Here is a 25243-nt window from a genome sequence, read left to right as displayed (position 1 = left end):
TTAGTCACAGACGTGATCCCATCAGGGAACAGAAACAGTACCACCTTACCTCATTCACCTTCTCCTCCTTCTACGGCTCTGAACCGCTTGACACCTTAAAAATCTCTTTTATAAGCTGCTGTAGAAGGTTTCTTTATATGTATGTCTTAGTGGGACTCACAAGATTGCACCTTGCACTTGTATTTCAGGGTTAAGAAAGGCATAGGTTCAAGTTCCACATCAAGATTTGGGTTCACACTAACATTAATGCTCTCATGCAGTGTTGAGGGTAGAGTGTTAAAAGGTGGGAACCAAAAGATCTTACCGCGTTATAGGTGAAACCGAGTTATACAGCACTTGCTTTGATCCGCAAGAGTGTGCGGCCCTGCCCCCCCGGAGCACTGCTTTACCACGTTATATCCAAATTCGTGTTATATCGGGTCACATTATATCAAGGTAGAGGTGTATTACCAATAAACTCATGCAGTGATCTTTTCCCATTTAAAGATAGGTGAAAGAGGTCTCAACCTCTCTGGAGGCCAGAAGCAAAGAATCAGCTTAGCTCGTGCTGTTTATGCCAACAGAGACATTTACTTGTTGGATGACCCACTATCAGCAGTCGATGCACATGTTGGAAAATACATTTTTGAGAAATGCATAAAAGAGGCCCTTAAAGGAAAAACAGTAGTTCTTGTAACTCATCAACTACAGGTAATTAAAACAATTAATATTATTAATGCAATAATTATAAATGTGAAGTATATTTGAAGCATATATATGTATAAGTATAAATGTAAAATAATATTAATATCACAAACAAAACAATGTAAGCAAAACTGTACTTAATAAGGGAGACAATTTCTTTCTATTTTTAGTATGTTGGAGATTGTATGGTAAGTGTTCTTTTGGGGAGAACATGGAACAGCCTGATAATTAATGTTTAGGTCCGGGTGCTAAGTTCAGGCTCTAACACAGACTTCTTCAATGACCTTAGGCAGGTCTGCTATAAAGATCATCAGTGAAATAGTTAAGTCATTTTAAATGTGATCCTTAGGTTTCATGGTTAATATCTTGCTGAGATGAATATGGCTTAGAGTTATTATTTTAGCTTGTCTGGACTCATGCAGACAACTCTGCATGGGTTTACATTCATTACATAATTTCAAGGTTTTCTTTGCAATCAAAAGGATTGGAAATATCTTTTTTTTTGAAATTAAAGCTTAGATTCTGAAGAAGGGAGTGCATTCCATGGCAAATTCTGCAGCCGTGGAATGGCGGAATACACAGGACACTGACTGTAGGAACCAATTAACTGGTGTTTAGATGTCTCTAAAATCTGGGGATACAGATGCTTTCATAGGTAATTAAGTAGTCTCTCACAGTTAGTTCCTTTTGCTGAAGGTTAAATAATTCAACTATTGCTATCAATAAGACAAAATTGCTATTTGTTTATAGTTTTGGCTCTCTCTCTTCAGGTTAAAATTATTATTTTAATTATGTGCAAGACACTCAAGTACTATGAGGATGGGAGTAGATATATAGATAGATGTTTCTTTTTTAGACTTCACCTCAGTTTCCATTTCTGGAGAACATTCTAGGAGTGAGGACAATTTAATCAACTGCCTCCAGTTCTTCATTTCACACTTGTTAGCACTGGACATAGGGAGCCCTCTTTAATCACTTTATAGAGTTATATGGAGATATAACTATCTCATAGAACTGGAAGGGTCCCCGAAAGGTCATTGAGTCCAGCCCCCTGCCTTCACTAGCAGAACCAAGTACTGATTTTACCCCAGATTCTTAAGTGGCCCCCTCAAAGATTGAACTCACAACCCTGGGTTTAGCAGGCCAATGCTCAAATCACTGAGCTATCCCTCCTCCCTAGTTTGAACTAGCTTATGGGAAAAATCATAATAATAAAATATAGGATATTGGTAGTTAGTTTATTGGGAGCTCTAGTTTCCCACTGGAGATTAGCATTAGTAACTTATAATAATGGAAAAAGCATTAAATAGCCTCTCCCTTTCATTTGACTGTTTGTTGCATTAAGTTAATAGCCATTGAAAACTAACCCCAATATCCTATATTTGGAACTTACACTTTTGTGGTATACATAATGCCCAGGTACAAGAAAGTTAAGCTGTAAATCAGCATGAATGAGCCAGAAGCTATAAAACTTAAAGTTGAAACATAATTGAGCATAATTGAGTTGAAACTCCATGGACTTGATCCAAAGTGCATGGAAGCCACTGGGAGTCTTTCCATTGACCTCAGATCAGGCCCCATGTCTGTGACCTTGATTTTTCCCCAAGCGTCAGAATGCCAGTCTCAATGCATTTAGCAATAGGGACTCAGACACTTACATCTTGATTTTCAGATGCAGTGTATGTATAGATCCCACTGATTTCAAATGGAGCATTGGGTGCTCAGAAAAAAACACGTCCTAAAAGCAAAGAGAATGCTCACCAGTCCCCTTCCCTGGGTGGGTCTCTCCCATTGCTCAGATAGGTTAAAATAGTTTCCTTTGCTGATATTCTCTTCCTTTGAGCCCCTGTCCTCCCTCAGCCAGGTCTAGCTAGCTATTTCCTTTATTCTCTAAACTTAATCTCAACCTCTACAGCTGTTTAGGAATTTGAGTGATTTTTTTTTGACAGAACATGCTGAGTCATCAGAACCAATCCTTTCAGTGAGAAGGTTTCTCAGATCCAGGATTGAATTTCTGAGCACAACACTAGACACACACTGTAATAAGATGTGGTCAACCCAGAGCAGCCATTGCGGACCATGTATGGTGGTGCTGCAGACTCTCTCTCCTGCCCCAAGATAGGGCTCCTCAGCCCTCCACACACAGGTCAGTGCTGGAGATGTAGCTTAGGCCTACAGACAAGTCACAAACCAGCTTACAAAATTCCAAACTTCTAAAAGTCCCTAACAAACAAAATGTTCTTTCCCCTCCACATGGGCGCCTCCTCCACTTGTTTTCTAGTTTCCCTTTAAGGGTTTGTCTATACAGCATATTGCAGCATGCCTCCCATTGCAAGTTGACAGACTTAGCATCATGGGGCTTTTGCTAACACTCTATAACTAGTTATGAGGACAGCATTTTAAAATTGCAGCTCGGGCTGGAGCTCAGGCTCCAAAGCCTACTTACTCCCCAAACTGGAGTCTTCAGAGCCCAAACTGCAATAATCTACACAATTATTTTCAGCACAGTAGCATGAGCCCAAGTCTGTCCAGCTCTGGGAGGCTAGCTTCTGCAGGCTGTACGGAGATAGCCAAAGGCCATGTCTACACTACAAAGTTAATTTGACTTCATGTAAGTCAACACTGACCCTCCGATTTAAGCAAGTCAATCTTTCATGCGTGGATGGTTATGGAAACATGGCGTTAGCCTCCCATTATGCACTTACCTCCCTCCCTCTCTGAAATCAGTAGCAAACAATCAATCGCGCCTTCTTCCGTAAGCCTGGGTTACCCGTTCAGATGCCATAGCATGATAAGCATGGACCCCGCTCAGCTATACACTATTGTTGTGAGCATTACCAACACCTTGCGCTGTATCCTGCAGCATTTACACAGTCAATACAGGAGCTGCCATATAGAACAATGTGATGACACACAAGCAGCCCTGCTGGAAGACACAGAGTGGAGCAATTTGCAGTTGCTGGTGACAGTCACGCATCACCTTGACATGGTTGAGCACTGTTTCCGGGCCCAGGAAACAAGCACTGACTGGTGAGACTGCATCGTTGTGCAGCTACAGGATAACAAGCAGTGGCTGCAGAACTTTCGAAGGCGTAAGGCCACTTTCCAGGAACTGGAGCTTTCCCCAGCCCTGAAGTGCAGCATACTAAAATGAGAGCTGCTCTGACAGTGGAGAAGTGAGTGGCAATAGCTCTATGGAAGCTTGCAATGCCAGACTGCTACCTGTCAGTGGGACATCAGTTTGGAGTGGGTAAATCTACCAGGGGATCTGTTGTGATCCAAGTTTGCAAGGCCATCAACAGACTTCTGCTAAGAAGGGTAGTGACTCTGGGAAACATGCAGGACATAGTGGATGGTTTTGCCATGATGGGGTTCCCCAACTGTGGTGGGGTGATAGATGGAACATATATCCCTATCTTGGCAACAGACCACCTTGCCAAAGAGTAAATAAACTGAAAGGGGTACTTCTGAATGGTGTTGCAAGCGTTGGTGGATCACAGGGGCCATTTCACCAACATCCACATGGGATGGTCGGGAAAGGTGCATGATGTGCGTGTCTTTAGGAACTCCGGTCTGTTCAGAAAGCTGCAAGCAGGGACCTTCTTTCCAGACTGCAAAATAACCATTGGTGATGTTGAAATGCCAATCGTGATCCTGGGAGACCCTGCCTACCTCTTGCTCCCATGGCTCATGAAGCTGTACATAAGCAGCCTGGACAGCAGTAAGGACTGGTTTGACCATAGGCTGAGCAAGTGCAGAATGGTGGTGGAATGTGCGTTTGGACGTTTAAAAGGTCACTGGCACCGTTTGCTGACTAGATTAGATTTCAATGAAAGCAATATCCCCATTGTTACTGCTGCCTGCTGTGTGAGTCATAATATCTGTGAAACAAAAGGAGAAAAGTTTCTGCTGGGAAGGAAGGTTGAGGCAGATCGCTTGGCAGCCAGTTTTGACTAGCCAGATACCAGGCAAGTAAGAAGAGAACATCGAGGGGCTCTATGTCTCTATGAGCCTTTGAAAGCCAGCAATGAGCCAGAGTAATGTGACACTTATCAGTGTTGTTTCTTACCAAACTATTTCCTCTATCACATTTTCTTCCCTGTAAACTCAACCCCCACCAACCATGGTGTTTTGAATGAGGAGAAAAGGCTCTTTATTCAATCAGTTAAGTTTTATTATGCACACAAACACACAGAGACAGCAAAGAAAAGTAAGATAAGCTGGGGAAAAAGTGCTGATAAAACAGTGGGGGAAGAAACAAGAAAAGCTTGCTTACAGATGCACTGTAATAACAATCAAAGGTGTGAGAATGTGCACCGTCTGGTCCTTGTACCCTGCCCTGGTGTTGAGTGCAAGCGATACTGAACTTCGCCCCCTCCCCATAGGACATTTTGGGGGAGGAGGATGTAGAATTGGGCGATGATGGCAACAGGTTCAGCATAGGCTGCAGAGGGACTCTAGCATCCAGCTGCCTTTCCTGAACTGCAACCAGACGCCTCAACATGTCTGACTGCTCCTTCATAATCCACAGCATCTCTTCCTCAATGGCATGCTTTTGTTCCCTGCATGCTGTCCTGTCCTCCCTGTCCATATCCAGGTTCTCAGACAATGTAATCCTCCATGCTCTGAGCTCCATGTGGTGACTCTCAGAGGCACGCATTAACTCATCGAACATGTCCTCCCAGATCTTCTTTCTCTACCTTCTAATCTGGGAAAGTCATGTCCCAGTGTGGAGGATGCGCCGACGGACAAGGTTTCAGCTGCAAGGAATGCAAAACACAAGGGTAGCATTGACCATGCACACATGGTTTCTGGTGCAAGGTTAATTTTTGTATAAAAAACCCCACCTCTCAATACACTTCACTGCAAGTCACAACGTAATCACAACTGCTGGCTATTGCAAGAGTCAGTTTGCTGCTCCAGCCATGGTAAGGCCACAAGGCATGGGTGAGAGGTCTTGTGCTACTGCTTTTGTGAAGACATCCTTGGGATCACAGGTTATTACTTGAGAAAAGTTCCCTTTCCCCCAGCAACCTGGATGATCTTGAGGACAGGCACCAGTGTAAAGCCCCCTAAATAGTTTTGTTTTGTTTTTTTAACTAAAGCGGCATCAGGTTGGAGGGGGGAAAGGGAGACCAACAGGAAGCCATCACCTCCCCTTTTTTTTCAATGCTGCTTGCAATAAACAGTGATCCCTTCCAACCACAACTATGGCATGTTTGGGAGACTGTGGTTGCGTAACCCAGATTTCACCAAACGGGGGGCAGATTACTTGTTGAATTGTTTGTGGTATAAGGGTTGGCATTGAAAACTTCCCCTCGTTTCCCCTATGCAATATCACTCTCCTGAGGGTAACAGAGGTGGCAAGCGTCTGGGTACAGACCTGGTCCTTATGCTGCAATGATGCTCACAGAGTTAATACTGGAGTGGTGCCAGAAAGTGTCCTACTGTGGTGGACGAAAAAGGCAGCCGCTTCCCAGAAACCTTCTGCAAAGGATTGCAGAGTACCTCCATGAAAGCTTCCTAAAGATCTTCATGGAGGATTCCCGGGCTATCCCTTTGCACACAAACAGTCCTGTTGGGAAATCACCGTCTGCATAGATGGAGTGGCCACCGATACCCACTACACCTAATTTTTTGTCCAGATTAAACATAAAAAATAATAGCATGTAACCCCTACAGTTTGATTAGAAATGTGTACTCACCGGAGGTGCCTTCCCCGGCATCTGCTGGCAACTGGCCCTTTGAAGGGATGGGCTCCAGGGTTAAAAACAGTTCTTGGCTGTCAGGGAGAATGGATGCTCTGTCTGCCTGCCTCACATTCTCCTCCTCCTCCTCTTCCTTGTAACAATGACTTCCTCATTGTTGCTCAAGGTCACCCAGTGCTTCCGGGAGGTATCCACGGCATGTTTTGGGGTAGTGGTGGGGTTGCCACTGAGAATCACGTGCAGCTCCTCATAAAAGCAGCATGTCTGTGGGGCAGAACCAGAATAACTGTTCGCCTCCCTTGTCTTCTGGTATACTTGTCAATGCTCCTTTATTTTCATACTGCACTGCTGCATGTCCCTGGTGTAGCCCTTTTCCCCATGCCCTGTGCAATCTTGGCATAGATGTCAGCATTTCTTCTGCTGGATCGGAGCTCTGCCTGCACAGACTCTTCTCCCCACACCACAATAAGCTCCACCACCTCCTGTGTACTCCATGCTGGAGCATGTTTGTGGCCTTGAGTCTCCATGATCAGCTGTGCTGGCGAGCTCGCCACGTTGATCAAACAGGAAATGAAAATTCAAAAGTTCCCAGGGCTTTAACAGGGGAGTAGCCATTTCCTATGTACCTGGTTGACGTGCAGTTGAAAGTGCTCTCCAGAGTGGTCACAGCGGAGCACTGTGGGATACCTCCTGGACAGGGTGGATTTGATTTAAATCAGATTTATTTAAATCATGATTTAAATCACTAGTCAGGAAGACTCAATTTAATCACAGATTTCTACATAAAAGTGCATTTTTGTTGGTTCTCATAAACTTAATATATATTCTTCACAACTCAGAGATAGATGGTTTCATTTTTAGAAGGTACCCACTATACATTTTTAAAAGTGATTCATTTTGAAAACTTTTCAGATTAGTTTTACAGTGATATCAAAAATTTTTCATTTACCAAAGGTAATTGAAGCAGATAGTTATGAAGTCATTGGGAGGTGAACTATCTCCAATTCAACAGGTTAATCATTAATATTTGGAGGATTTTCTTGACATGGTGTATTAGGAGGAGAATATTACCAGACAGACATTTAGATTGTTTAATTTAACTAAAACAACAATGTTATGTATTCTGGATTTTTTTCTTCAACAGCAAACATATAATATTTTAACAAAACAAGCATATGCATTTTTGAATTTAGTTAAACATTCAAGTTTTTTAAAATCAGGTTTGTTTTTGTTAAAATTGTTTTTAACTAAATAGTTAAATGAAATATTTAAAAAATAAAACAAAAATTAACTGTGTCACCCAGGTCAACATGAGAAACTTAAAATATTGGCGTCTGCAGCTAATTCAGTCATCTTCACCTTCATTTTCCTGTTTGTTCATAATTTGGAAAAGAAAAACAAGCTTTCCTGCTTTTTCAAGTCCCAAACAATTTCTCAAATTTGGAATGAATTAGTCCAAAGGAAAAAAATATTCTTTCTATACCAGCAGAAGAAGCTACTGCTGTTAAAGTGAGATTATCACTTCAACAGTCTCTGACTCCAAGTGCTTACATGACATCTACCAGTTCACTGGTGGGACTTTCTTTAAAACAACATCAGCAAACATATATTTCTTGAATGGTTCACCCTTATCTCTGACGTTTATCATAGTTGGCATTAGGGAGGGATTATTCCTGGATGTCCATGTCATAGCCAACTCCTCTTCTGCAGCAGTTAAGGTTTGACCCTGGTACCGAATATTGAAACTATCTGAAAGAAAATGAGCTGGAGATAGTGCTTGTCCCATTCATTTTTTTAATGCTTGTAATTTAACTCTCTTTGCATATTTTTCTTTTAAGATCTCACTCAGTTCCTTCCAAATGTCAACAGTGTCGGCAATAAAACAGGTATTTCCCTGCATTTTGTTCAAGACTGCAGGAATAGGCTTCAGGATACTCAGCATGTGTTCAACATTTCTCTTATGCCCAACGTTGAGAACTTTAGCTAAGACAGTGCCATCTATTTTTTCACGATTTTGTTCACAAACTGTCATCAGATTAGCTCAGTTCTTGATATAGTGCTCAAAATAGTCCACTACTGAGTTCCACTGCCCGTCTTGTGGGAGAGTTAGCTTGATTCCTCCCACTTTGTTCAGAGTAGCTGCTGCAAAGTGGTTGTTATGAAAGTATTTTGCAATTTCAACAACATTAGCCTTCATTTCTGGAACACCGAAGTCTCTGGCTAGGAGGTGCCTCAAATGAGCACTGCAACCATATGTTATTAGCTTCGGACTCTCTTCACGCTCTTCTAAATTTCTTCTCATCTTGGATACATTTGCAGCATTGTCTGTGACCAAGCTGCGTACTAGACATTTGAATTTTTTTTCACAGTTTGTTATAGTTTTTACTGCTTCTTCTTATAAGTATTCTGCTGTGTGTGCACTTTCTGACGTATCAATTGTTTCTGTAAGGAAGACGTTCCCTTCTTCTGTTGTCAGACACGCACATACAACAGGATCATTGTGGACATTGCTCCACCCATCAAGACTCAGGTTAACAATTTCACCTTCTAGACCTTTTGCACACTGCTCCATTTCTCTTTTGTACACTTTATTCAGCAATTTGCCTGCGACATCTGCTCTGTTGGGTGGACTGCATCCTGGTCTTAATGACTGAACCACGTTAACTAAGTGTGGGTTCTCAATCATACAAAAAGGAGAGTTTGTTGCATAAACCAAAACGTGCAATTTTTTCATCAATTACCTCTTTTTGTAATCTGCTGGTTCTTATCACAAACTTATCTATGATTGTTTCTGGATGATGGGGATTTTTTATTCTTTTTGCTACAGGTGATATACTGTGGGTATGTCATATACATGATGTGACTGAAACACTGACACTGGCAGATAACTCTGAAACTATAGAAAATGATGGTGATCATGAAGGTGGATAGTCTTCAGAATCCTGTATCTTGAGGATGGATTGTCCTAAACAAAATAAGTCAATGCAGTTAATTATGATTACCATACTGCTCATTTAGTATTACTCATTATATTTAGTATTACTCACTGACACTCAGTACTACTTTAAAGGTGAAATTGTAAAAGGAAGATCTGCCTATTTCAGCTATTTATTTTTTGTCACAACTGCATCTAAAACTACAGAACCATAGAGTAACAACTATATTGTTTGCTCAAACATGAGAATTCAAGAATAGTTCAGAAGGAAGACAGGCAGTCCTTAGGAAAGAAGTATGAAATAAAAAAGTTTACCAACCTGAAGATCCTGCATGTTCAGACATGTTCCTTTCATCATCTTCAACGCAGCTTCCTCGTGAGAAGGAACACTTCTCATGTCGTTTCATTCGGGCAATCAGGCCTTGCATTTCTTTGTTGTACTGTTTTCCGTGCTTGGGGCGGCAAAAACCATAGAGCTGCTTCTGACAGGAACCCCTACTTGCTCCCTGTGATTACCCCCTCAACTGAGCTTTCTTAGTCCTTTTAAGAGGCCGAGGTGTTTCATGCTATCACTTGACCCCAATTAATCTAGCTCCCTCAGTCTTGCTGAACAGGGCTAAGGTGACCATACATCCCATTCTTGCTGGGGCAGTCCCTTTTTTAAGCCTTATCCTGGCTGTCCCAACTTTATTTTGGCAAAACTGTGTATTTCTCGTATTTGCTCATGCCAACTGAGGAATGCGTGGGTGGGAAGGGAGATGAGTGGCAACACCAGCCCTGCACGAGAGGGAGGGCTTGGGAGAGAGGCTCTCTGTGGGCAGGTGGCAGGGGGTCTTGGGCTAGCCCCTCATGCAGCAGGTAGAAAGGGGCCTCAGGCCAAACGGGGTAGAGGGGGGCACTGGCAGCAGGGGGGCTCGGGCAGAGGACACGGGCACGGGAGTTCAGGCCAGCTCTGCATGTAGGCAGAACGCAGTGGGGCTCGGGCCAGCCTCACAGATGGGAGAGAAAGGGAGGCCTCGGGCCGGCCCTATCGGCAGCAGGCAGGTAGGGGTGGGGCGGAGGGGGGGGGTGTCTCAGGTTGGCCCAGTGTCCTGTTTTCCCTTTGGGAAAATATTGTCATCCTAAACAGGGCTGACTACCCGCAGGCCTTTTGGCCCTTAATGGGCAGGCCACCCTGCTAGAGCCATGCACCTAAGCATACCCAATAACCTGGTGGTTAGGGCATCCTTCTAGGATGTGGGCAACACAGGTGCAAGTCCCTGCTCTGTCTGATTCAGGCCAGAGACTTGAACCTGAATCTCCCATGTCCTCACTGAGAGCCTTTGCTAGTCGGTGTTCTGGGAACAGACACAAAGCTTCAAAAGCGCTTGGGTTTGTCCCAACGCAGAAAAGAATAAGCATTTGAAATCTTGAATTGTTTTTTGCAGGGCAGGAAAAACTTTTCCCTCCCAGCTCTACCTCCAGGTTTACCAGATATACAGTACAAAGGCTTGTGTTTGAGCAGACATCTCTCTGCAGTCTACAGTACTGTGCTTCAAGCCCTCCTCCTTGCATTAACAAAGTAGGGAAATGACTCCCTTCTGAACGTCATAATTTTCAATAAATCTAATTAAAGCACAGATGTCCTTGTTCAGCATTAGCGTCTTTATACTGGAATGCATTTCTCAAAGCTTCCTAATGGCAAATATGTCTCAGGAGTTGTTTTTTTGTTTGATCTAATACATCCATTTCATTTTTCACTTTTGTTGTTGTTGTTGCTAGTAATATAAAAGCAATGTACCAGCAGGTGGCACAGACGCAACATTTTACACTGCCTTGAAGCAAAATCTGGAGGAAAATGTCCTACACTAACGGAAGACATTAGCATAGCATGTAGTAAATGCCAAAATCTAAATTAATGCAACAGTAAGGTTGGTCTGATAAAAGAAAAGAAAAAGTCAGAAAATGCAAAATGTGAGGTTCCTACAGCAATGTTAATTTGGCCACTCTGCCCATCCTGCATATTTGTGTTTAAAATTTAACAACATAAATAGAAATGTAGAAAAAGAAGAAGAAAAAAATCTACATTTGTATACCTTAGCTGATTTGACATTGCTGTAGAAGTCTTTGCTTTGCTTGATTTTTTAAAAACTTTTTATTTTAGCAGGCATCCTTCAAAATACATTAATATAGCTGGCCTCATTTATAGAATCATAGAAGATTAGGGTTAGAAGAGACCTCAGGAGGTCATCCAGTCCAACTCCCTGCTCAACGCAGGACCAACACCAACTAAATCATCCCAGCCAGGGCTTTGTCAAGCTGGGCCTTAAAAACCTCTGAGGAAGGAGAGTCCACCACCTCCCTAGGTAACCCATTCCAGTGCTTCACCCCCTTCCTACTAAAACAGTTTTTCCTAATATCCAACCTAAACCTCCCCCACTGCAACTTGAGACCATTGCTCCTTGTTCTGTCATCTGCTATCACTGAGAACAGTTGAGCTCCATCCTCTTTGGAACCCCCCTTCAGGTAGTTGAAGGCTGCTATCAAATCCCCTCATCATTCTTCTCTTCTGCAGACTAAACATGCCCAGTTCCCTCAACCTCTCCTCGTAAGTTATGTGTTCCAACCCCCAGATCATTTTTGTTGCCCTCCACTGGATTCTCTTCAATTTGTCCACATCCTTTCTGTAGTGGGGCCCCCAAAACTGGATGCAATACTCCAGATGTGGCCTCACCAGTGCCGAATAGAGGGGAATAATCACTTTCCTTGATCTACTGGCAATGCTCCTACTAATGCAGCCCAATATGCCGTTAGCTTTCTTGGCAACAAGGGCACATTGCTGACTCATATCCATCTTCTCATCCACTGTAATCCCCAGGTCCTTTTCTGCAGAACTGCTGCTTAACCAGTCGGTCCCCAGTCTGTAGCAGTGCATGGGATTCTTCCATCCTAAGTGCAGGACTCTGCACTTGTCCTTGTTGAACCTCATCAGATTTCTTTTGGCCCAATACTCCAATTTGTCTTAGTCATTCTGAACCCTATCCCTACCCTCGAGCGTATCTACCTCTCGCCCCAGCCTAGTGTCATCTGCAAACTTGATGAGGGTACAATCCATCCCATCATCCAGATCATTAAAGATGTTGAACAAAACCAGCCTCAGGACTGACCCCTGGGGCATGCCGCATGATACCAGCTGCCAATTAGACCTCGAGCCATTGATCACTACCCATCGAGACCAACAATCCAGCCATCTTTCTATCCACCTTATAGTCCATTCATCCAATCCATACTTTGCCTTTTTCCAATTGTACGGGACCTCCCCCGATTGCCAAAAATTCTCAAAGATAATGGCCAATGGCTCTGCAATCACATCAGCCAATTCCCTTAGCACCCTTGGATGCATTAGATCTGGACACATGGACTTGTGCATGTCCAGCTTTTCTAAATAGTCCTTAACCTGTTCTTTCACCACTGAGGGCTGCTCACCTCCTCCCCATACCGGGATAACAGTGTTGGAGCTGACCCTGTCTGTGAAGACCGAGGAAAAAAAAAGCATTGAGTGCTTCATCTTTTTCCACATCATCTGTAACTAGGTGGCCTCCCCCATTCATTAAGGGTGCCACACGTTCCCTGACCTTTTTCTTGTTGCTAACATACCTGTAGAACCCTTCTTGTTATCTTTCAAATCCCTTGCTAGCTGCAACTCCAGCTGTGTTTTGGCCTTCCTGATTACAACCCTGCATGCTCAAGCAATATTTTTATACTCCTTTCTAGTCATCTGTCCAAGTTTCCACTTCTTGTAAGCTTCCATTTTGTGTTTAAGCTCAACAAGGATTTCACTGTTAAGCCAAGCTGGTCGCCTGCCATATTTGCTATTCTTTTTGGACATTGGGATGGTTTGTTCCTGTGCCCTCAATAAGGCTTCTTTAAAATACAGCCAGCTCTCCTGGACTCCTTTCCCCCGCATATTAGCCTCCCAGGGGATCCTGTCCATCAGTTCCCTAAGAGAGTCAAAGTCTGCTTTTCTGAAGTCCAGGGTCTGTATTTTGCTACGGTCTTTTCTTCCTTTTGTCAGGATCTTGACCTCAACCTCTCATGGTCACTGCTGCCCAGGTTGCCACCCACTTCTACTTCCTCTACCAATTCTACCCTGTTTGTAAGCAGTAGGTCAAGAGGAAAATGGCCCCTGGTGGGTTCCTCCAGTAGTTGGACCAGGAAGTTGTCCCCAACACTATCCAAAAACTTCCTGGCTTGTCTGTGCACTGCTGTATTGCTCTCCCAGCAGATGTCAGGGTGATTGAAGTCCCCATTAGAACCAGGGCCTGTGTTCTTATCTTCCTAAATTATTTCCTAAAGAAAAAAAACTATGTGGTGATGGTGAAAATGCACCAGAGCATACTTCCAGAACTGAACTTATACGCTGCACTTATCTGGAGCTGAGAAAAACTGTACTATTGCCTCCTTGAAATCAACTGGGGTTGGCTGGAGCAAGGACTTGCTTATACAATCTGGAATGCTCTCACGGGGGATGAGGGGGGAGATTCTGCACCAAAAAATTAAAAATTCTATGCGGCTGTTCTGGTGCCACAGTGGCCTCTGTTGGGTGAAAGGCAGAACTGCAGTACTTCTTAGGCAGAATGTTTTTTCTGCAGGAAAAAAAATTCTGCGCCGAACATCAATTCTGCACATATATAGTGGTGCAAAATTCTCCCAGGAGTAATAGTAATCTACTTCAAATTTCCAGATTCTTTAGGTCCCAGTACATTGTGGGACACAAAACCCCAGAGCTCAGATCTGAACTGAATGTATAATGTAATGATCAAATATTGACATGTATTTTGGAGAGAGAGTAATGGGCCTGCCAAGTACAGGCAAGAAGTACAGTTTGATAGAAAAGGCTGAGGAAAGGTGATTGTTGAAGTTAATTTTCTAAGAGACTCATGGGGCAAAACTAATCCCCAGCACCCAAGGAGGGGAAGAAGAATACTCTCATCAAGGCAATGAAATTACAGTGGAGCCAGAGCCACTCCATGAAGCCTGTACGGTGAAGAGAACTTGCAGAGGCATGGTGCATCCCTCTGCAGTTGGAACATCCCCCCATGCCTCTAGTGCAGCAGCCACACCAGTTTTGCTGCTGTACCTGTACTAGTGAAGGCAGGATTTGCCCTTTATGTGCAGAACCGTGACACTAATAACTTGGGGAGATTTGGTTCAGATTTGTCAGAGACAGAATAAACAGAAATCCAATTAGTAAATGAAGTGCATCAGACCTGCCCTGGCCCCTGCTCTGCACTGCCATTCAGTTGGCCTAAAGAGGGTGGAAAGAAAACATAAGCAGTCAGCTTGGAAACCCTCTGGCAAGGAGAAATTCTTGGGTGGTGTAGAGACACCACAGCCAGTCGTTATGTTACCTCTCTTCAGGAACTTACAGAGGGGACATGATGAGGTCATGCCAAGAAGGGCGTGTGACCAGAGTGCCACTGTGTTCTGACAATCTCCAATTGATATATCAGATCCTTGGAATCATAGCTAGTCCTTAGGCTCCACTAAACTATACAGGATCCAGCACAGAACCAGCCCCAGGGTTATAGAAAGTGCCCTTTTCACAGTTCTTCCTCTCAGTGACCCTCACCATTTATAAGCACAGCTAAGGAATGAATCCATTATGTTGGCTAAATTAAAGGGAAGAGCATCAAGTTCAGTGGAGCCCAAACAAGCTGTTTTGGTAATTTAGGCTGAATTTTTTAAACAAAATTGATCATATTAGAAAGCAATTTTAAAATAATTCCTTTACACAATTAATTGTGGAGTACAGACAGAGGCATAGACACCTGCATGAATGTAGTAAATGAACATAGAATTGCTGAAGTTTTCCCAACTGTGAAATGAAACCTGTTAATTACCACCATTCACTTTGAAGACACTACGCGCATGCATTTATTTCCAATGCAGTTACAATATTTATGGAATTAATGGTCCATTCTTGAAAATCTGTAGTATTTAGAATTCTGTGATGAAGTCATTTTATTAGAAGATGGAGAAATATATGAAAGGGGAACTCACAAAGATTTAATGAAAGAAAAAGGACGCTATGCTCAGCTAATTCAAAACCTCTATATGGAGCAAGCAAAGGTAACAGTTTGCCCTTACTCTTAAACATATTCTGCTTTTCATGCCTTAGAATATTGAAAATAGGGTTTCAGATCACACAAGGAAATTTTTCTTATTTTACAGGACCCAGAAATTATTTTGACTGGATCAATGAAAGAACCAACGAGCAAAACTCAGGATAAGAGTAATTCCTCAGGAAGCTCTTATGGAGGAGTTGAAAATCCTGGTAATGTATTTTAGGACAATAATCAGAATTGCCTATACTCTGTAGTTTAAAGAAGACTAACTGTTCTTTCATACCACATAGCTTTTGTTATCTCTGATGAAGAAATCATCATAAAGGAACCTGAGAGAGACCCACAAAGGGGAAATAACACAGGTATGCTACAAAGATTCACTTGTGCATCTTTCCAAATTGTTGTTTTTTAAAAAAATGAATTTAATTGTATATTAATATAGATTTCTGATTTGAAAGAGACTGCTGCATTAAAAATATGCTGTGTCCATCAACTAGTTTCTGTTCCTCATATACTCTTGCCTGCACTGATTAGCTGCTCTTTTAGGGATAGCATTGTCTTTTTGCTCTGTTTGTACAGCACAATGGGATGTTGGTGCATGACTGCAAAACAAATAATTATTCTAAAATAATAATAAAATTGCCTTTCCTGACATGATGGGCAGAGAGGCAGATCAATCATCATTGCAGCCTCACTTTTTGGAACAGTTTTAGATTAATTAAAATTTGTGAAAAATGCCACACCGAGAATATTATAAGCTGATGTCTTCCTTTTGGAACAAGCAGGGCTGGCTCCAGGCACCAGCGCAGCAAGCAGGTGCTTGGGGCGGCCAACGGAAAGGGACAGCACATCCGGCTCCTCAGCGGTAAGTCCCTCCGAGAGGGACAGAGGGAAAGACCTGCCACAGAATTGCCGCCAAAGGATGAAGTGGCGGCAGTAGAGCTCCCGCCGAAGTGCTGCCGATTGCGGCTTTTCTTTCCCCCCCTGCTGCTTGGGGCGGTAAAAATGCTGGAGCCAGCCCTGGGAACAAGCATAACACAGACAGTTGCAGTGCAAGTATCCCAACATTTGCTCTGCCACTGTGCCTCCACTCTGTCCAACTGAGGCAGTGCTGGACAGGTAGTAAGTTTGGGGTGTGTGAGTGGGGGGGGGGGGTTTCTAAAGAGAGTCCTGCCTCCACCTTCCATGTTGGTGGGGTGACACGACCTGAGAGATGTTTTTTCAACTTGGTTGGAGGAATACGAGCAACTTTGAAATATATAAAATGTAACTTGTGGGAGAGTGGAGTTATGGCCAAAAAACTACAGGGAGGAGACAGAGAAGATAAGACACAGCCCATTTTGTTATCTGTCCTGCAAGATGTAAACTTGTAAGCACTGACACTGTTCCTTCATTTGCATAGCTGACACTGTCACTTATAAGCACATCTCTCACAAATATGAAGAAGTTAAAATTACCTTGGCTAAGCTGCCAGACAGAGCCTTCAGTCGAACCAAAGGTCACAGTATTATGCTGAACAGAAATTTCTCATTAGTATTGCCCAAAGTGGCTGGAACTGTTATTTCAATAACTGTTCTATTTCTGCTCTTAAAATCCTTTCAAAGAAACATAATGGGGGTAGGACAAACAAAAGAAACTTACAAAGCTAAATCAAAGTTATAGGGATGTTATAATGTAAAGGACTAATATAGACAGCAAATTACTTTTATCTATAAAACCTCTCCCTTCACATCAAATTCTATACATTAGCAGTGTAGTGATATACACAGTTTTATAACTGTCTTAGGTGGAGCAGAAAAATTTGGTTTCTTATTCTGCTCAGCATGCATATTGCTCTGTCAAGGATGAGGAAGAAGAACAGGAATGTCAATAGAGTTTTGCATTCAAACCTATCGATCATTTTCAGCAAATCCATATCATTTACATTTTAATTCTCATCACGATTTTCTAGTCATTCAAAAACCATTATAAAACTGGAGGGAGCATTTACCATATGGCAGCATACAGAGGCAGCGGGGATTCTTTAAAAGAAGGAATACATTTCACTGAGTTTCTTATGAAGCTATAAATATGTATTTTAGCATATAGAGTCTTTTATTTTGGTTTAACATGCCCAGAATTCCTTGATATTGGGTCAAAATTTTGTTACAGAAATGTATGCTTTTTGTTTGTGTAGTAGCTCCTGTAAACCAACTTGTTAGAAAAGAGGAAAAACAAGAAGGCTCAGTGACATGGAAAACCTATCACGCTTATATTAAGGCATCTGGAGGTACATTCTGCAAAAATGTCTTTATGCTGATTTTTTTCTTTGATATTTCCATTTTTAAAGCTAGGATTTCTTTCCAATGTTTTTCTCTAAATCTAAACTTTAATATTTCAGTTTCAGATTGCCTCATTCTTGATCTCTGTTAAAGATTCCTGCTTTAAACTTATTGAAATTAGACAAACACACAATAAAATGGTTGTATTTCTCAAGAAACAAAGCATTGTAATCTCCTGATATATTTATAACCTAGAATTGCAGATCACTGGGTTTTATAGAGAAATATGTTAGTAACTGAGTAATAACTTAAGATATTCTGACATTTATTAGAGAGAAAATGTGAAACATTCTAGGCAGAGCGGACCCTGAAAAGCAAAATTTGGATCTAGATTGGGATTTCAAGACCGAAGTTTGGAATAATTCACATCTGCGTTTTGGTCCAGCTCATTAGATAGAGAAGTCATCAGTGCGTTTATGTAAATATGTATGCATATTTTTACACTTTAGATTTTATCCCTCTGATATAAAATATACTGTCTGGGCCTATGGTTAGCCATAGGCACAATTATTGTGCCTGTAAAAGTGCACACACAACTATTTGACCACAAATCCCTTATATGCATATGCAAACAATCATTTATGTTCACAGATCACACAGTAACATACATGAATGAGAGTGAGACCAATTTACCAGATTTTAAATATGAATTATTAATCCTTATAACCCCTTTTAGGTTCATAGCCAGGGAGCATTGCCCACTATTTCAATGCTGGTTCATAGTAAGAATCATGTGGGGTGTGTGTGTGCAGTGAGTATGCATATATTTTAGTATGTACATCAAGTGTTTTCCCAAACATTAATTTACTAACAGATTCTGAAACCCACACTCACAATCAATAACATTTTGTACAGTGAGGCTGCTCACTTGAATAAGAGCTACTTAATATGAGCAAGAATTGCAGAATCTGGCCCTTAGCCACCATTCTGGAAAATACCAAAAACAGTTAATATCAGTTCCTCTTCTCTGGGCTAATGGGTTAAATTCAGAAGCCCCTATTCAGTTTTTACCTTGACCTTTACTTCAGGATTTTACTCCTTGTCCCCACATTCTTGTAAATGGCAGTTCTGCACCTATAGAAAGAGAATAATAAATACAGACTAAACAATAAAGTCTTTGCTGAGAAGATACACAATAGAGTACATGAGTATAGTATGTTTAACCATTCTTACACCATCAGTTATTAGTCTGATCTTTTGTTCCATTTGCAGGTTTCATAATGTCTTCCTTTGTTGTACTTCTCTTTATTTTGATGATTGGCTGCTCAACCTTCAGCAATTGGTGGTTAAGTTTCTGGCTAGAACAGGGCTCAGGGGTAAGTGTAACAATTTAATTGTAAATTTCTGCTCCTTAAAAACAGAGTTGCACATATATTTGAAGTATTTAATATGAAAAATAAAGCTCCACTCCAGCATCTGTTGCATTAAGACAGTTGCTGTACGGCTTCCTTCAAACTTTGCTTCAGATGAAATTCTTCTTTATTTTAATTTCTTCCCTTCTCAATTGCAGTTCCTTTTCAAATGGTTTTCACAAATCCTTTCTCTCTAAACTTCAGAGGGCCACTCTCCCTTCCTCTGAATTTTGTTGAACTTGCTCTTGAAAATGTTCAGTGTGTCATCATTTACACCGTGCTCGTTCAGATTCATATTGCTGAGACTATTTCTCTCTCTCTCTGAGCAAATTATGGTGTGATTGCCGCTTTAGCTAGCCTGAGTAACAACAGTAGTGAAGATGGGGCAGCACAGGCTTCAATATGGGCTAGCAACCCAAGTGTGTACCCAGGGTTCCTGGTGGGCTTCTACTGGGATGGATCGCCTGCACTGAAGCCTGTGCCACCACATCTTCGCTATTGTTACCCAGGCTAGTTCGATTAGAGCTAGTATCAGTATGCCTATTGGCACTAAATCACCACTTCATTTGCTTGTGCACAGGGCCAGCTCTAGCCATTTCGCCGCCCCAAGCATGACGGCACGCCGCGGGGGGCGCTCTGCCGCTCACCGGTCCCACGGCTCCAGTGGATCTCCTGCAGGCGGCCCTGCGGAGGGTCCGCCGGTCCCACGACTCCAGTGGACCTCCCGCAGGCGTGCCTGCGGATGCTCCACCAGAGCCGCAGGACCGGCGGACCCTCCGCAGAGACGCCTGCAGGAGGTCCACCGGAGCCGCCTGCCACCCTCCCAGCAACCGGCAGAGCGACCCCCGCGGCATGCCGCCCCAAGCACGCGCTTGGCGCGCTGGGGCCTGGAGCCGGCCCTGTGTGTGCACGCTCTCTAAGTAAATGGACCATATCACCCCTGCCACTTTCAGCAGCTTCCTGCCCGTTCCAAGGCAACATTGCCCTCCTAGTTTGCAACAGTGTCCCTGGACTCAATCCACACTGTCCTTTTAGCCTTACATTTATCTAATCCCCTCCTACCCCACTCATTCCACCTCTACAATTTTGGGCTCCTCCAGAAGTTAATCTTTCTCTGATGCTGTTGTATGTCCTGTATCTAGGATTCTCTGCCATCTCTCTCCAACCCACTGACTCACATATTCACCCTAAATTTCACTTCAAAACCTTTTCCTTCCTCTTTGGCATAGAATGAAGTCTCCATAAAGAGCTCTGAGATAATGCATATTAAGTATGCCATGTAAAAATCAAATTGATTATATTGTATTATATACGAGCTGGGAATTCAAAGCTGTGTATGTTTGATTTATTGCTTCACATTTTTTCACAATGAATAGAAATAAGTGGACATGAATCATGTACTGATTTGTATTAGTGTTAGTGCTCTATTGTTGTACATGTTTTACTGGAACAAAATCAGACCTAAATTTCCCATTATCATTAGATAAAAATAATTTAGAGCTAAATTGTGCCTTCTTGCCAGCTGAAGCACACTCGAGGCCCTGGATCGTAGAGGTACAATGCCTCCCTGGCAACCCAGTTGCATAGGACTGGGGAGAAGTAATTTGCAACATCCCTTTCTGGGGTCCAGCATCTTGCCCCCTTTGCCAGGCACCTGACTACCAGAGCTGGCCAGTGCATCGACTCCTCACTTTACCAGCCCAGTTTCAAAAGACTGTTGGGGAAAAATTTCTTCCTTCTATTTGTCTTTGCAGCTATGTGGGGTTTAGGCAAGTGTGAAAACTTGCCCCTTTGTAGCACTGCAAAAGTGCTTCATAGATGAACATGTTCCCTATCACTAAATAAAAGGGGATTAACTAGCTGACACTGACTCTATTTAGGTGTTTGGGTTTTTTAATGATAGAAAAACCTAACAATAATGTAAATGAAAACAGCTTTTGTATAAGGTTCTGATATGCTGTGTTTATAACCCAAAAACTATAATACAATCAATAAATAAATAAATAAATAAATAAATAAATAAATAAATAAATACCTAGCTTTTATAGAGCATGTTTCATCAGTAGATCTCAAAATGCTCTACAAGGGAAGTAAGCATCATTAGTAACTTTGTATTCATGCATCAAAACCATGAAGCATAATTTCCTGTAAAAAGGATCAATTTGTTTTCATCCTAAAGGAAATGCAAAATATGAATATAATTAACGGAGAAAAGTAAAATTGGTTCTTAATAATTTAAGGTGTTATCATTAACAGGTTAAAAATTTGCTTTTTTTTAAATAGGGATATCTCTGACAGTGTCCCTGAAAAGATAGATATTAATTTTTCCTCTCTTAAATTTACTATATTTAAGATATTTCAAAGGCAAGAAGCTAAAAGACTCCTGATATCTGCAGCTATTTTTTATAAACAAGGGTTAGGATTACAAAATAAGGTAAAGGTAATTTTGTAAAGGTACAGTGGTGTTTTAAAATCTTGACTTTACTTTTCCTTATCTGATATACATTTCCACGGAAAAATAAGAATCACTGTCTTTCTGGTAACTGCTTTGTCAATACTACTTCTATTTATATAGATGTATATACTAGACTGGAAAAAATAAAGTCAGGGTTATAAACTATTGGCTCTTAACAACATGCCATTACCTTATTTTGAAGAGTTTAAGAAAGAACTCTGACTTCTGGATTTCAGTGGCTGGCTGCCTGCTGAAATATACAGGTATAGGTTTTAAAACCCAACTACCTCTTTCAGGAGGCAAATTTATTACATTTTATATAGCACCATAAATACACATGGTACTTAACAAATCGTATTACTAGAGTTACAAGGCTGTGGGACCTAGAAACATCACAGGTGTCACTAAGCTCCACACCATAGTAATTTAAAATTTAACGATAACAACATAGAATGCAGATCCTTCTCAAAAAGCACAAGACCTCACCACATGCACAGAAGGAGATTCTCCTTTAACAGTCAGCTATAGGGTCCTATGAAATACAGTTCTGATTCCATTTAGTGAAGGGAAGTGACACATACATACATGATAACTAGAAAAGTCCTAAAGGATTTAATAGGGATAAAAATAAATTTCTATTAAAATTAGAACGGGGGGATAAGTTGTTAAAAGAAAAGAGAGATGAGATGTAGGCAAAAATGGAACTGTCTAAAGAAAATGAATTTTATAAAACTTAAAAAAATACAATAAAACAAGAGGAAGCTAGTAAAAGGGTGTGTAACATAGCCAGAGAATTGTTGTTAAAAAAATCTGTAGGATTTCAAACTGGAAAATATTTTTCTTTGTAAAAAGTAGTAATGTTGGGTGAGATTGAGTCATTATGGTTGCATGACATCAGTGGATATACAGTATTGTGAAGATTTCACTTGTAGGGTGGGGAGGAGATTCAAGTGTGGTGTGAAGATGACATAATAGCGCTATGCCATCCCATCTCTGACTCAGGCATAGGGAAAGCGGTGTAGATGAGGGTATCCCTACACTTTAACTGTCCGATCTTCATTTATCCCTATCCATTTATCATTTAACCGGTAAAAGCTTTCAAATTTAAATCACTGTATTTTACACATTTGCTTTAAAGACAAACTGCAGCCTCCTGAGTAATGAAACAGAATATCCCATTTGTGACATGGGAAGCATCTCGGATAACCCCAGACTGCACTTTTACCAGTTAGTCTATGGAATGAGCATGGTGACCATGATTGTCCTAAGCATCATCAAAGGGTTTGTTTTCACAAAGACAACATTAAAGGCTTCTTCAATGTTACATGATGATGTATTTTATAAGGTATGGAAAATACATGGCTTTAACCATTATTATGGGATATTTACCATAATAAGCTTATAAAAGGATGGAGTATGGTTTAGTAGTTACTATTGATGTCTGGGGTCATTGGTTCTGTTCCCAGTTCAGCTGCTGCCTCATTGTGTGACCTTGAGCAGTGCATATGAACATTTTGTGCCTATTTCGCTATTAAATTATGATGTCTGCCTTCTGAACACGGTTTCTGTAAACTTTAAATTAATGTTCACAAAGTGCTTAGAGCTTCTCAGATGAAAGATTATGTAAATGCAAACTATTACTTCTTGCAACCTGGACCTAAAATGATTGCTGTTAAGGGAAACTGCGACATCACCATGTGACAGCACTGTGCAACTGAATAGAAACACCAAACAGATTTTCATCTTTCTCTGAAGTGTCAGATATTGGTCTCTGCTGAAGGCATTTTACTGGACAAAAAAGGGAATGGGTAAAATGTTCAAAAGTGTCTAAAAAACAGGAATTCAAATCCAACTGAAAATCACCCCAGGCACTGGAGTCTAAGGGCCAAAGGGTAACATTTTCAAAAGCACCTAAATCCAATTTTCAGAAATGATGCCAGCTTTACAAAGGTATTTAGGTATCTAAAGATGCAGAGAGTTACCTAGTGGGCTTTACAAAAGTGCCTAAGCATCTAGGCCATAGGCACCAACTCTGGTTGCTCCAGGGATGGAGCACTCATGGGAAAAAAATAGTGGGGCTCAGCACCCACTGGCAGGCTCTGTCAATCAGCTCCTCCCCCTCCCCACCAGTGCCTCCACCCGCTGCTGATCAACTGTTCAGCAGTGGGCAGGAGGTGCTGGGGGTGGGGGAGGAGCAGGGGCAGGAAGAAGCAGAGTGAGGGCAGGGCATGCTCGGGAGAGGAACGGGGTGGGAAGGGCTGGGAGAGGAGCAGTGGCAGGAAGAGGAAGCGCGGGGATGGGCACTTGGAAGAAGGGGTGGAGTGGGGGCGGGGCCTGGGGCGGAGCAGGGGTCTGGCACTGCTGGGGAAATCAGAAAGTCGGCACCTGCGATCTAGGCACCTAACCTGCTTTGGTGCTTTTGTAAAGCTTATTGACTCCTAGATCACCTAGGTGCTTTTGAAAATTTTACCTCATTCATCTAATCTGGTGTGACCTGTCCTTTGTTCCTATATTTTGTGAGGACTTGATTCAGCAAAGTACATAAGTAACTGCCCAACTCTAAGCATATGAGTACTCCTATCAAATTCAATGGAACTACTCACCTGCTATGAGAGGCAAGGTGAATGATGTAATATTTTTATGGGACTACCTTCTCTACACAGAGCACTTCTAACCTGAAAAAGAGCTCTGTGTGGCTTGAAAGCTTGTCTCTATCACTCACAGAAGTTAGTCCAATAAAAGATATTACCTCACCCACCTTCTCTATCTCATATACTGGGACCAACATGGCTACCACAATATTGCAAACACCTGCTTTGTATGCTTATACAGTATATCTTATTGTAATGATTCCTTTTTAAGTGTACCGTAGATCCTCACCATTCAGATTCTCATGTTATCATAACCTTAATCCCAGATTTGGACCTTAGCGTCCAAAATATGGGGGTTAGCATGAAAACCTCCAAGCTTAGTTACCAGCTTGGACCTGGTACTTGCTGCCACCACCCAAAAAATTAGAGTGTTTTGGGGCACTCTGGTCCCCCTGAAAAACCTTCCCTGGGGACCCCAAGACCCAAATCCCTTGAGTCTCACAACAAAGGGAAATAATCCTTTTTCCCTTCCCCCCTCCAGGTGCTCCTGGAGAGATACAGACACAAGCTCTGTGAATCCAAACAGAGTGAATCTCCCTCTCTGTTCCCAATCCTGGAAACAAAAAGTACTTTCCTATTCCCCCAGAGGGAATGCAAAATCAGGCTAGCAATCCAACACACAGATCTCCCCTTGATTTCTTCCTCCCACCAATTCCCTGGTGAGTACAGACTCAATTTCCCTGAAGTAAAGAAAAACTCCAACAGGTCTTAAAAGAAAGCTTTATATAAAAAGAAAGAAAAATACATACAAATGTTCTCTCTGTATTTAGATGATATAATACAGGGTCAATTGCTTAAAAGAATATTGAATAAACAGCCTTATTCAAAAAGAATACAAATCAAAGCACTCCAGCACTTATATTCATGCAAATACCAAAGAAAAGAAACCATATAACTTACTATCTGATCTCTTTGTCCTTACACTTAGAAACAGAAGATTAGAAAGTAGAACTACTTCTCCAAAGCTCAGAGAAAGCAGGAAGACAGACAAAAGACTCAGACACAAACTCCCTCCACCCAGAGTTGAAAA

General features: G+C 41.8%; 1 protein-coding gene across 1 annotated transcript in view; it reads left to right on the top strand.

The window, feature by feature from the left end:
- Positions 1 to 25243, top strand: part of ABCC12 (ATP binding cassette subfamily C member 12) — a 100735-nt gene that overhangs the window by 47618 nt on the left and 27874 nt on the right. The window contains exons 14-20 of the mRNA XM_050923038.1: positions 487 to 690; positions 15304 to 15438; positions 15541 to 15643; positions 15725 to 15796; positions 17614 to 17703; positions 18968 to 19071; positions 22701 to 22907. Coding sequence (XP_050778995.1) covers positions 487 to 690; positions 15304 to 15438; positions 15541 to 15643; positions 15725 to 15796; positions 17614 to 17703; positions 18968 to 19071; positions 22701 to 22907 — 915 coding nt within the window. The remainder of the gene's footprint in view (positions 1 to 486; positions 691 to 15303; positions 15439 to 15540; positions 15644 to 15724; positions 15797 to 17613; positions 17704 to 18967; positions 19072 to 22700; positions 22908 to 25243) is intronic.

The sequence above is a fragment of the Gopherus flavomarginatus genome, chromosome 14, assembly GCF_025201925.1.
Source record: "Gopherus flavomarginatus isolate rGopFla2 chromosome 14, rGopFla2.mat.asm, whole genome shotgun sequence".
NCBI lineage: Eukaryota > Metazoa > Chordata > Testudines > Testudinidae > Gopherus > Gopherus flavomarginatus.
The sequence above is the reverse complement of the archived record's forward strand: the minus strand, read 5'-3'. Positions and strand labels throughout refer to the sequence as shown.